Raw genomic sequence first — 13090 nt, 5'->3', positions numbered from 1 at the left:
GTCTTGATAAGCGGGGGGACGGGGAAACACCCCTCAGTATCCACACAAAGATATCCCAGCCGCCTTTGGTCGGGCTTTCGGCCTCCTCCCCGCCTTCGGCCCCTAAGACAATCACCAAGCTGAGAAGAAGTAGTCGAATACATTCGTGTTAGTTTTTAAGGCAGTAACGTCCGCCATGGCATATTCTTCCGTTCGTGATTTGAATCTACATCGCCGCCCGCTGCAGTCAAAACCATCCGTTTAATCTTCTTACTTCTCCCTCACTCAAAGACATACACAAACGATAAAGGATGTCTTCCGACACAACAGACGAGGCATTCGATGTCCTCATAGTAGGCGCAGGGATGTCTGGAATCTGCACCCTCCATAGCATTAGGACCAGGTTCCCCAATTGGCGCGTCCGCGTGCTGGATTCGGCGCCGTCGGTAGGCGGCACCTGGTACTGGAATCGGTACCCAGGCGCCCGCTTCGATTCCGAGTCCCTCTCATATACATTCTCCTTTGACCAGAAGTTGCTCGACGAATGGCACTGGAAAGAGCGCTTCTCGGCGCAGCCGGACACTCTCGCTTACATCAACTTCGTCGCCGACCGCCTTAACCTGCGCCCCGACATCCAGCTCAATACCCGCATCGTCTCAGCCCGCTGGTCTGATGACGAGCACCGTCGGTGGATCTTTGCAGATGAGACTGGCCGCTCGTACTCCGCCAGATTTTTCATTTCGTGCCTCGGTTTCCTCTCAAACCCCACCCTACCTGCCATTCCCGGCATCCAGGACTTCGAGGGCCAAGCCTTTCACACGTCGCGTTGGCCAACTGACATGAGCCACCGTGACGTGGTCGCCGGCAAGCGCGTGGGAATCATCGGCACTGGTGCAACCGGCATCCAAACCATCACCGCCCTGGCCAAGATTCCTGAGCTCAAGTCGCTAACCGTCTTCCAGAAGCAGGCCATGTGGGCTGCGCCTCTGCGTAACACCACTATCTCTAAGGAGGATATGAACGAGGAACGAAAGAATTACGCAGAGACATTTAGGTTACGCAGAGAATCCCCAACCGGCTTCATTCACTCGCCTGACAAGCGCAAATCCAACGAGGCCACCCCCGAAGAGCGCCTTAAGCTTTGGGAGAGCCTTTATAACAAACCTGGTATGGGCAAGTGGCTGAGTGTCTTCTCTGATACTTACACAGACCGTGAGGCCAATAATTTATACTCGGCCTTTATGGCCGATAAGATTCGGGCCCGGGTCAACGACCCAGAGATCGCTGAGAAGCTCGTCCCTAAGGATCATGGCTTCGGTCTTGCCCGTGTGCCTCTTGAGAGCGGCTACTACGAGGTCTATAACCAGCCCAACATCCACCTTGCCGATATCAGCGTCAATGGTATTGCGAAAATCACCCCTACTGGCATTACCCTGGAAGACGGCACCATCTATCAGCTAGACGTGCTAATCTACGCCACCGGCTTTAACGCCATCACTGGCGCTTTCGTCAACGTCGACTTCCGCGGTAAGGACAACGTCCCGCTCATGGCCCAGAGCGGCGAAGCCGACGCCGACCGCGCTGCCTGGCTTGACTTCATGCCTCAAACATACCTGGGCATTACGGTACCCAAGTTCCCCAACATGTTCATGGTCCTTGGACCTCACCAGCCTTTTGGCAACGCCACGCCCAATATTGAGCACGCTGTCAAAGTCGTCACCAGTATGCTCGAGACGTGTTACGAGAAGGGTATTACTTATGTCGAAGCAACCGAGGAGGCTGCTGACTACTGGAACGACCACGTCGTCAGGGGTAGCGAGGGTGCTCTTCTCAACGAGGTGGATAGCTGGATGACCGGTATCAACAGAAATGTCGGCAGAGCCAAGCGCGGCGTGGTCCGCTATGCTGGAAGCGCCTTAGAATACCGAAGGCAATGCGCAAAAGCCAAGGAGAGCGGGTGGGATGGTCTTGTCATGCTCAAGGACCAGGGCGTAATGCAAGAAGCCAACCCAAGCAGAACCTTGGCCAAGTTGTAGGCTTACATCGTATTTTTCCGAATAGACATGAATATCGTACTCTTTTCTTAGAGTAATAAAATGGAAAACGGTGTTGGTCCCTTCTTGATGCTTGCCTGTAAATATGGGTTTGTAGAGATGATGTAAAGTTGATGAATGAAGATTGAGCAAAACACAATTTGGCCGAGTTTAAGCCATAAGCTCGGAATATACCAAAGTTGAACCAAAGGCATGCCGCGGTATTCCGTTGATCTGGCCTGGAAGCAGTCGAGGCTTAACGTTCCGTGAAAGGTCGCATGGTGTCTTGTTTAGCGTCTTTGCACAAGCCGGGTTATCCAGATATCTCTATGATAACACTGGATGGCGTCTTCTTTTTAGTGAACGGCTCGTCGATTTTCGATGTAGTCAAAGCACGAATAGTGATCTCCATGGCTATCTTGTGTGCACAAATCAGACTGAAGGGCCAGCGGCTGTGAAAATCAGATAATGTTTACATGTATCGAACTGTATCAGCAGGAAGTAGCCACGGGATAGGGTCATTGAGCTCGAATTCGCGAGCCAGTGTAAGTATGTCTTCCGACCCAACGCAGAAATCAGCAAAATCCCACAGACCAGTACCCAGACCCGTAGCGTCTGGATAGCTATTCACCGGCGCCCAGTCTTTCTGGCCCTGGCCATCGCTCGCTCGTCCGTCGCAGGATCTGCCTAGTGTTGATGGATCCAACCTTGAGGGTTCTATTGGCAGATAGGAGCGCTCACTGGCCGACTCCTCAGTCCGATGAGGGGCCAATAGAGTGTCAAGATGCTCCAGTTCGGCCTGACGAAGCCCAGCTGCTACGCTTCCCTTGCATAGGAGAGCTTCGAAAACCACAACCACCGACTGACGCCATCCCGACTGTGGAATGTGTGATGGCAAGAATGCTGAAAGTATAGAGAGCAATGTGGCGGCAGAGAACGCGCATTCGAGATGAAAGGGTAAAAATGCCTCTGCAATAAATTATTAATAAACTTAAGGTCGACAGTATAAGTCAACTAACAACGAATGGGAGCCAAGAATACCTATCATTTCAATTTGAGCCAGATCGTCTAGTGCCGAAAGTATTGCTGCTGCTGATCGTCCGGACTTCTCGATAAGAGTAGCACCAGGTCCCGTCAACCACTCGGGCTCAACTCCCGGGCAGAATTTTCGCGTAAGTAGCCATATCACAAGCGGCCGGGTCGCTAGAACTATGCACTGCGTGATTCAGCATTTGCTCAATCAGTAATTTCTCGTAAACGGTGTTCTTCTTGTGTTGCAACTAACATGGTGATATGATAGATTTATGTTGATGAACATTTGTGGCGGTTCGCCACCGTTAACCCTGTAGAAGGAGATGATTCGATCAATGTCTCGAGAGAGCTCTGCAAGGCTATGCAAATTTGATGTTGTATCTCGCACAAAATCTGAGACGGACTCTTGATCAAAGCTGTAGCTACCTAGACTCATATCAATATCAGATGCAGAAGAATGACGAGGAGATTGGTATTTTCGTACAGCTGGTTATAGTCAAGACGAGTCGCGATAGACGCACCCGTAGACTGAGTGCTTTCTCTGAATGATCAGAGGACAGTAAATCTGGAGTAGAGGTGGTAATGTAGTCTTGTGACAACGTTGATGGGCATCCTAGCCCTGCGGAGATCTCTTGATCGAGCACGTAAATGCCCCACCAGGTATTGCTGAATTCAGCTATCAGTTTGGGGCCAACATCCTTTGGCATGCGACGATGAAGGCCATCATGTAACGCTAGGCGAAATGCTTGGCCGATCTGCAAGTGCAGTAGGTCAAAAGGTCAGACTTCCGGAATTTGCAAAGCGGGTAAAGGGAACATCCGCACTGACATATTGGTACGCTGATGAACGCATGTCGATGGCGTGAAGATACAGCGCTGATAAAGCCAAAACTCTAATGGCCAACAACGCTGGGCGTTTGTTTTGGAGGAACGCCACATCCGGCAATAGTGACAGAGCTCGCGCAGCAAGATAAGCTCCATTGAGAGTCTTCTTTGCGCGCGAGGTACTGCGATAACCAGATGTGAGTGCCTTACCCAGAGCAAGTATCAGAAGGTACTCGATAAACCACAAACGGTGTTCTTGCGCAGTCTCTGACGGGTTTCTGTGAAAAAGATAGAACGTTTCAAGGAAGCCGGGTTCATCAATAATGCAAAACAGCTCCCCAAGGCGAAACTTGACAGTGTTGTACAGAAAGAGGGCATGGTCCATAGGGGGCAAACGTAGCAAGTCATCAGCGTCCGCTTCAAGCTTAGGTTGCCACTGTAAGCTGAATGCCGTTCCATCCAGATTCAATGGAGCTAGAGGAGTATCTGGACTGCCGACAGCGTTTTCTAGAATGGTGAACACCCGTCGGCAGAAGGTCCAAGTTGAAGTCGCGCCAAGAAATACTGTATTAAAGCCAAGTTAGTGCATCATCGTTAGCGATGATCAAGATGGAGACATGCCAAGATTTCTTGGGTCAAGAGGCATTGAACAGAGATTTGATAGATGATCTGGACATACAGAAAAGAGATGATTGAGAATCTTGGATGAAAGCAAAGTCACTGCCGATGAGGCTATTTCTGGGACGTTGAGATTGCTCTCTATCCCGCGATTCACCCTCAGCAGGACGGGAGTAAGACATGGGCCTGATTGACGAAGTAACGGTCGCAATCGGTGGAGTGACAGGGTGTTCCGGCTGCTGTTCTGTTGGCTTGGGTTAGCTGAAATCGATGGGTTCTGTGCTAAAAACATGGTCGAAGGCTTGCACGAGCTTATGGGTAGAACATACCCAACTGAGGCTGTTCGTGCGCCCCGCTGACTTGCACAGATGACAGCAGAGTTGACCGGCATGTTCTCGTCGTTGGTTGAGGCAACGGCCTCGTACTGTCGTCAGTACCTTATGTGAGAAGGTGGGGAAGAATGGTGCGCCTGCACATACGAGGACCGTGTAATCTCGACCTGTCTTTGAGGTGATGTAACAGGAGCCTGCTCGGGCTCAGACAATTGTTCAGCCGACACGCTGTGTTCTTTCTCGAACAGTCGTTGCTGCAGGTCGCGTAGATAGCGCTCGGGAACAGAGACATAGTCCTTCTCGGTAGCGTATATACATGAGGCGCCCCGCCGTGCACATCGTTGGCACGGTTGACCGCCCGAACAGCGTACTTTCGCACTCCGGCAATCTTTGCATCTGCAGAACACCCGCGCCCGGAGCTTAGCGGATAAAACAGGCTTTCACTGGATCTCATGTGGTGTGGGACGTACGCGCGGGCCCGGCGGAAGAGACGTGGTGTCGAGTCCGGGGCTCTTTCCAAGTCCATCACTATCGCTGAAGGGGAAAGCGGTGCCAAAAGTCGTTGCAGCAATTCAGGGGATTTCAAAAGAAGTTGTAGGTCTTAAGCGCGTAAGTAGTTGAAGACGGGAATCGCATCCGATGGCAAATGCGTGCTGCCGAATCGCGTAAGGTATCTCCGGCGCTCGTGCGGGGTAAAAGATAGCACAGGCCCGCTCCAGACACCCCGGGGTACCCATCCCAACTACCATATCTGGCATACGGCTAACCGCTATCGGATCACATGGTCCCGTGTTAACTCCCACTTCAAGACGCGATCTGTTGAGCAGTTCAGCGCAATTCTTAATAGCCGAAAACTCTTCTTTACCTTTCCTCACTCGAGCCCGTCTGCGGTGGCCTTGCAATCCTTGTCCTGCCGCACGGCTTGGACCACCCCGCAAATTCCGAGTGGGGGAGTGAGATGATGTGACCGCATGCTCATTCTTAGATCTGATGTTGGCAGGAGTTCATGTTCCCACAAGATCAGATCCATCTAACCACAATTAAGGTTAAATGCGGGCCGCCCCGTTGACATCCATGACTCAGCGATCGTCAATATCGGCTTGATGTTCGCGTGTCTTATAATTCTCATTAGAGTCTTAGCAGCTGCGATTTCGGCTACTAGTAACGTTAGTAAGTCCCAAAAGTTTTATATAACTAGCTACGTTAGCGCAACTACTACTAACACAATACTATATCTAGCTATTAAGCGCCGCACTGGGGGTCTCGGAGGTTCCCTGCTTGAACGGAGAATTTAGAGAAGCTGAAAAGTTGGAAAGCCTTCTATCACCACTGGCATGAAATTGTAAGGTCTCCATTAGAAGAGATCTTTAAGGCTCGTGTCTCCGCATTCGAACAGCAGTATATCGATTCACACATAGCAGAAGTCGCCTACGTCAATCAGACATGGCTTGATCTATATAAGGAGAAGCTTGTTAAAGCCTGGGTGGATACTCAGTGATTGAAAGAGGTAAGGCTTGCTAGCCCGAGATGCCTTTAACCGGGAGAGCAACGGCCACCGCAAATTGACACAACATTACGCAAGCTCTTCGAGAATCACCTGTATGCCAAAGCCTGAGTGATATTGACAGCGACATCCTGCACAGTACAGCCCTTGATCACCTCGGTGGTGTCCCCATTAAGCCATCTCGTTATCCATTTGACAGCCTCGGGTGCACCGTTCGCCAGTTCCTCCTCATGGTTGCCTATTGAATTTCTCTGGTACAGTACGTCAACAGACGCCTCGCAATACCTCTGCATATGCGCATCGGTATACTGCACGGGAAGAAGTTCATCCTGAACTGCCTTGTAAGCGTAGATTGGCATCTGCGGGATTCCATGATATGTGGGGAGTACGTTGTTTCCAAGCAGATGTGCAATAATTGGTGCGTTGAGGACATCTCTGCCGTTGGCGAAGTATTTGTACATATCCTGGCCAGCGTAGGCAGTCGAGTACTCTAGGAAATTGTAACGGAGACAAGCCAAAAAGCTTGTCGCATTGAATGGCCCTTCGGTCTTGAGACTCTTCACGATATACTGTCGCGCTTCAGGAAAAGGAGCTGTGACACCGAGAAGAATGGAAGGGACGAAACCTGCCGCAGCAGTGCCACTCAACTGTTGTAGAGCGTGCGTCACATTCGAGGGCATGCCTCCAATGGCCATGCCGACGAACTTGACGTCAGGGGCGTAAGAAGCTTGCAATTCTGCAGCCCAGAAGCTGGCAAAAGAGCCACCAGAGTATCCCCACATTGTGTATCGGGCATCGGTCCAGCAGGCCAGCTTACTTTGGCTTAGGACGGCACGGATCGAATCGAGAACTGCGAAACCTGACTGAGGGCCGGCGAAGAATGCAGCATTAGGACCTTCGAAATCGGGCACACTGACGTACCATCCTCGTGCCAGGGCATGGGCGATATAGTCTGCAGGGGCAGGACTTGCTGCGGTGGCGTAAAGCGTGGAGAGCAAATGGCTGGGGCTTGCGTCAGGATCTGCCGTGTTGTAGGGAATCTGGTATGATAGCAGCCGAGCAACATGGGTTCCATTAGTCGTAGCAAGGACTTCGTGGTGAGGAATCAGTAGTGTCGTAACAGCCCAGGACGCCCGAAGGCCAGCGTCTGTGGTTCGGTAGAGAATGTTGTAAGCCGCGGAGCAATTGAGTACTGAAGTCACATTGCTTGGATCTGTGCGAATGCGAAGAACGGCACCAGGTGGAGATGCTTCTATATCTAATGGTACCATGTAGAACGGGTCTTCGCTTGGAGGTACAGTTGCCAAAGCAGTGACAAGTTGAACTGCAGACAGGAGTGTGGAAAAGGTCATGAAATGCATTGTGTAAAGCGTTATCGTAGCGAAGTTTCGTATATGGTGAACAACAGTGTACCAGGAACCACAAATAAAATGCTTGTTGTTTTGAGGCACGCTTGATGTTACGTTTAGCATCGAAGTCGTGAGGTTTTAAGTGAATTCAGTTTGTTCGCATTGAAGTATCCGTCCATGTTAAGACGGATTTTACTCGGCACGATCGGACGCACTAAGTTTAGACAGCTACGTGGGAACGTTCCCATATGGCTCTTTTTCTAAGTGACGAGTGACCTAGGACATACCCGAAACGTGCGCAGAGATCACTCGCCACCGTGGAGGTATTGAAGTTTCGTAGTTGTAGTCCGCTCTACATGAATGATCTACATGTCAGCCAACCTGCAGAGTGGTGCGCCGTGCTGCACGCTAATGTTCAGCTAGGGCGTCTTACAGCTGGCACCGTTCTGTCGTGTCAAGACCACATGCAGCCTATGAAGGTGAGCTAGTTCCATTTGCAGGTTAGGGACAAATTTCAACAACTCTTCCAATTCGTCAGAGCGTTATCTCATAAAGGCTTAGCGCATTGGGCCAGTTCGGGAAACACTAAAATGTGCTCAAGCCCATGATCGACAGCTAAGCCACGTTTGTAAGTAATAGTTAGATAATGAGGGTTTTCTCAGATTGGTGATTATGTCATTGCGTCGCGCCCCATCTTACTGCCTACGCTTCCGAAGGGCCCGAAACCGGGCAGATAGCTCAGAGGGTCTATGTAAATGCAACTTATGGACAGAAACGTCTTCGTGAGCTCGCTGGATGGTAACCTGAAACTCGCCCGCTCTATACTCAAAGTGACTTGAACATGTCTTCGAGTTGGAGATTTATTTCATCGGACCAGGACAGTGGTAAGGTGCTACAAGATGATCGGAAGATTATCCGAGAAGCAGCGATGCGAGCTTACCGTCAGGGCCAAAGACTGCAGCGCCACAACCATAACACCAGATCTCCACGGCGCCTCCAACCGAGCACCGATGAGGGCTCGGCCACAAATTATTTAGCACCATCGAACCCTCATGGACACGATGCAGACCGGAGAACCAGCAATACAGTGAATACACTAACGATTGAGATCGGCTCTGGGCTCGCCTCTGACCCTTTCTCGACGACGTTATTGGAAAGTCGCCGCGAGGGGCCCATGCTCTTCGCCCATTGTAAGTAGTACAGTGGTCCTGATGCCGTCAGCCGAGAGCCATACGACCTGGCTAACACGAACTGCACGTAGTTATCCACAATATCGTACCCAAAATCCAGGCCTTTCGTCGACACTCCGCACCACATCCCCTTGGTACAATCTTGGCTGGTTACATTATTACATGTCCGCTGTTCGTTGAAGCCATATTGTTTCATTCCGCCGTGCATATCGACACGATGCACGGAAACCGCTGGAGTTTGAGGACCTTGCAACTTCGAGGACATTTAATGCAATTGGTATGCGAAGAGTTGAGCGCTGTCCGCCCCGCGGCCAGCGATGCATTAATTTTGGGGGTTGGATTACTTGGCGCATGTGGTGTAAGTGGCGGAGCCATGCTGCCTTTCGGGCCCGAGACGTAATCACTCACAAAATTTAGAACATCACAGGCGATGTTGCACAAGACGCCGTGCATCAAACAGCGTTGAAGCGTTTGATCAGAGACAGAGGCGGTTTGGAGAAGCTTGGCTGTCAAGGCACATTGTCAACCTTTTTGTCCATGTGAGCGGCGCCAAATATCATAGCTGTTGATAGTATCTGACTGATTTGCAGTGGACTTTTGATATCTGCCACGATATCTGGAACCGAACCCATCATGGGTTGCCCTCTGCTGGAGTCGCAGCTGCCCACGCTCCTCAGCGAGCCATTGAAACTCGAGCTCCTTGCAGGACCTTGGCCCCCCAGAATGGACCCACAAGCGACATGCGCAAGAATACGAGAACTGATCAATCTGATATCACGACTTGCAAGCTTGTACAGGATCTCTTACAATGCTCTAGCAGAGTCAACGTCGCACATGAATACGTTCATACAGCTGACCTGTGCGGTCGAGCATCAACTTCTTTTAATTAAAGCTCCGTTAGCTAGGCTCAACACGTCACAGGACTCTGTTTTGTACGTTCACGAGGCAGCACGAAACGCAGCACTGCTATGTCTTAATCAACTATTCAGGAACTTGACACCTCGTGCGTCCGTCTTAGTAAGCCTGCGCCGAGCCGTGCGGCATAGCATCGGACGTGTGGACTATGACCGCCTCGTAGACCCATCTGGTGTCCCAACGACTCATATAAAGCTGCACCTCTGGACTGCATGCGTGGTTGGAATTACTATGCTAGACGCAGACTATCCGAGGTGCAGCGTGAGAGAGTGCATATCTGACCTTGCGATTCACAGTGAGGGAGAATTGCGAGCAGTCTTAGAGGAGTATATCTGGGAACCGAGCATGGGTGTCAGCGCCTTCTATAGCTTCCCAGAATTATAGCTGTGCTATCATGGTGAAATAACAACACAAGTTCAATAGAGCCCATGCAGAAGATTATTACCGCTCGCATGACAGTTTATGTGTACACACTGCTTGATGTAGCGAAATATGCGTCACTATGCCTTTCTTGGGTAATCCTGTAGCAAATAGAAATCTGCGCGAGCAACCAATGGATGCGACTCTCATAGCCTCATCTAGGAAATCGTTCCATTTCAACAATATCCTCATCGGGACTACGAAAAGCGTGTGTCAGCAACGTAGGCGCCCAATGGTGAAGTGTTCGGTCATATGCCACATTCGGTTAGAGTTCACAAGAGTAAGCAGTAAACTCAAGAACGTTCTTACGTTGGTCTTAGCCGTTGTGGGTCCAGAAACTAGGAGTGGCTTTGTGCGTGCCGCTAAGCTACTCAAAGGTTTCGCTCTGGCCAATGAACGTTATCGTGAGAAACCGAGTTGCTGGTGCATAGAGCTCCATCAGACCCCGAAGCTTGCCAATTAAATTAGACTGACATGAATTCTCTAAGATTAGACGAAGTTCTGCAAATTGAGAATATAAGAAGACCCGGTCGCTTGGTTCTCGCCATCTTCGAATCGCTCTATCCAGCAACCATTACTTCAGTACCACACTTACTTGCAACTACTTCCCTCACCAAGATCACTCACCAGTCGTATCATCGCCATGAGACCAACCTACGCCGGAGTCCTTGCAGCTCTGATTGCAACAAGCTTCGCAGCTCCGACGAACATATCCTGCACTGCTTCGAAGCCCGTCTGCAAGGAGCTGGTGTTACCCATCACTGCAGCGGCGAACAACACAGCCTTCCCCGCGTACCCGACCTCGACTGAACCAGGTGTTCTCTTTGAGTGGCTCGGCAGCTTTAATGCTTCGACCCTACCCAATGCGCCAGTCGAGGGCACCTTCAACATCAGTGCATTGTACTGCGAGCCGACCGTCAAGGTCAAGGGTCGCGAGGGTACGATCCAGTACCTTCTCCACGGCCTCACCAGTAACAAGGCAAGCCGGTCCTACCCACTCAGCTATATCTCAAATTATAATTAACACATCTCGATATATTATAGGAGTACTGGAATGGCGAAAACTACCCAAATTCTTCGTTCTATGGCGAATACTCTTGGATCTACCACGCCGCCTCGCAAGGCTATGCAACTCTGGCAATCGACAACCTTGGCAACGGCCACTCCTCGCGTCCCGACCCCGTTCAGATCGTCCAGACGCCGCTCCAACTGGCCGTCGTCTACGAGATTCTCAGAAGCATCCGCGCAGGCTCTCTCTCAGGAATTCCGAAGTACGACAAGGTCATTATGGGCACACATTCCTACGGGTCCATCATTGGTCGCGTCCTCGCAACAATCTTCCCCACTTCAGGAGCGGATGCATACATCCTGACTGCTACAGCTGCAGAACTCACCGGCCTGAATGGATTCATTGCCGATATTGCGCCCCGAGCCGCCACAGCCGTGGATCCGCGATTCAAAGGTCTAGCACCTGGATACCTCTCCGCCACTAAAGACATCCGCCAAGTCCTCTACGGCCCCGATGGCGGCTTCAATCCAGCGGTAGTAGCGTGGGACGCCGCTTCTCCCCACATGTTTGCAGCCGGGGAGATAGCAGGTTCTGGTTCTACTCAGTCGTCGACCTTTACGGGTCCCGTGATGATCATTTCGGGGAGGCAGGATCAGATCGCTTGTGGTTCGGGCAGTATTTCTGATGTCCCCGCGGTTGATTGTGGCGTGGGACCCGAAAGCCACATTGAGCAGACCAGGAGCCTTTTCCCAAATGTGGAACAATTTGTGGCATATGTCCCAGACAACACGGGGCATAATGTCAACACGCATTATTCTGCACCAGAGAGTTTTGGTGCTGCGCATGCTTGGCTTCAGGGTGTAGGATTCTAGGGAGTTTGTTGTGGGAAGGCGATTGGAACAGGGAGATAGGGGGGGAAAGAGTAGTAATGTAGCGCCAAGTTAGGTCGCGGAGCATGGGGTTTGGATCACGTTTAATAATTATGTCCTTCTGCACTCATTTTTAGTATACCTGGATGCAATATAATGCTGTTATAGACTATTCAAGCTCATTGCGCCATCATATGTCCTTCTCACTCCATCACCGAGACAGAAAAACCCTCACTCAGTGATCCTAATAGAGACTATCTACCTTTAGAAAGGACGTGGACATATCGTGCATTATCCGATATTCCACTTAGGGCGTTTTATTAATTAAGTAGGCTAAATGGGCTTAGGTTTAGGAGATTTTAAAAATTTCGCATACTTTTTATTTAAAAATAAAGTATATTTTAAAAAAGCGAGAAATTAATGAAGGAATTATTATATTATACTTACTTAGTTATTACTTTTTAATATATTTAAATAAGTTATTTTTTTTTAGTTATAGAATATAATATTATTTTATTATTATAATTAATAAATATTATTTTATTACTATAGTTAATAAATATTACTTTATTATTATAGTTAATAAATATTACTTTATTACCCTAGCTACTAAATACTATTTTATTACTATAGCTACTTAATATTATAAAATAAAAGTTCTTTGAATAATTTAATATAAATAAAAATAAGTAAATAAGTTTATAAATTTTTTTTTAGCTATTAAGTAATTACTAAAAGAATTAAATAAAACTTAAGAAATTCTTTTATTTAATAAGTAATAACTAAAAGAATTAACTAAATTCTTAATAATTCTTTTAGTTACTATATAACAAATAAAAGAATTAATTAAAAATTTAATTATACTTAGGGTTAGGGTTAGGGTTAGGGTTAGGGTTAGGGTTAGGGTTAGGCACCGGGAACTGTACTGTGTTGTTGAGGCTCAGCCTACAACTTTGCCTTCTCAATTCTTTCCTGCTCCGCCCATGCCTTATTGATGCGAACATTTTGCCAAAACC

General features: G+C 49.3%; 3 protein-coding genes across 3 annotated transcripts; 2 read left to right on the top strand and 1 right to left on the bottom strand.

Moving 5' to 3' along the window:
• Window positions 1-290: 290 nt before the first annotated feature.
• On the top strand, window positions 291-2015 carry CTAM01_16236 (uncharacterized protein; the record flags this gene model as incomplete). Its single annotated transcript, XM_060532229.1, has 1 exon — window positions 291-2015. One exon carries the CDS (start codon window positions 291-293, stop codon window positions 2013-2015), a length of 1725 nt encoding a protein of 574 aa, XP_060373184.1.
• Window positions 2016-6411: 4396 nt separating this feature from the next.
• Window positions 6412-7683, bottom strand: CTAM01_16235 (lipase 5; the record flags this gene model as incomplete). Its single annotated transcript, XM_060532228.1, has 1 exon — window positions 6412-7683. The coding sequence occupies one exon, from the start codon at window positions 7681-7683 to the stop codon at window positions 6412-6414; it is 1272 nt and encodes a 423-aa protein (XP_060373183.1).
• Window positions 7684-10839: 3156 nt separating this feature from the next.
• Window positions 10840-12077, top strand: CTAM01_16234 (uncharacterized protein; the record flags this gene model as incomplete). The annotated part of the gene is made up of 2 exons (XM_060532227.1): window positions 10840-11118; window positions 11241-12077. The coding sequence occupies 2 exons, from the start codon at window positions 10840-10842 to the stop codon at window positions 12075-12077; spliced, it is 1116 nt and encodes a 371-aa protein (XP_060373182.1).
• Window positions 12078-13090: the final 1013 nt, after the last annotated feature.

Source organism: Colletotrichum tamarilloi (assembly GCF_030869305.1).
Source record: "Colletotrichum tamarilloi strain Tom-12 chromosome Unknown Scaffold_207.1, whole genome shotgun sequence".
Classification (NCBI taxonomy): Eukaryota; Fungi; Ascomycota; class Sordariomycetes; order Glomerellales; family Glomerellaceae; genus Colletotrichum; species Colletotrichum tamarilloi.
The sequence above is the reverse complement of the archived record's forward strand: the minus strand, read 5'-3'. Positions and strand labels throughout refer to the sequence as shown.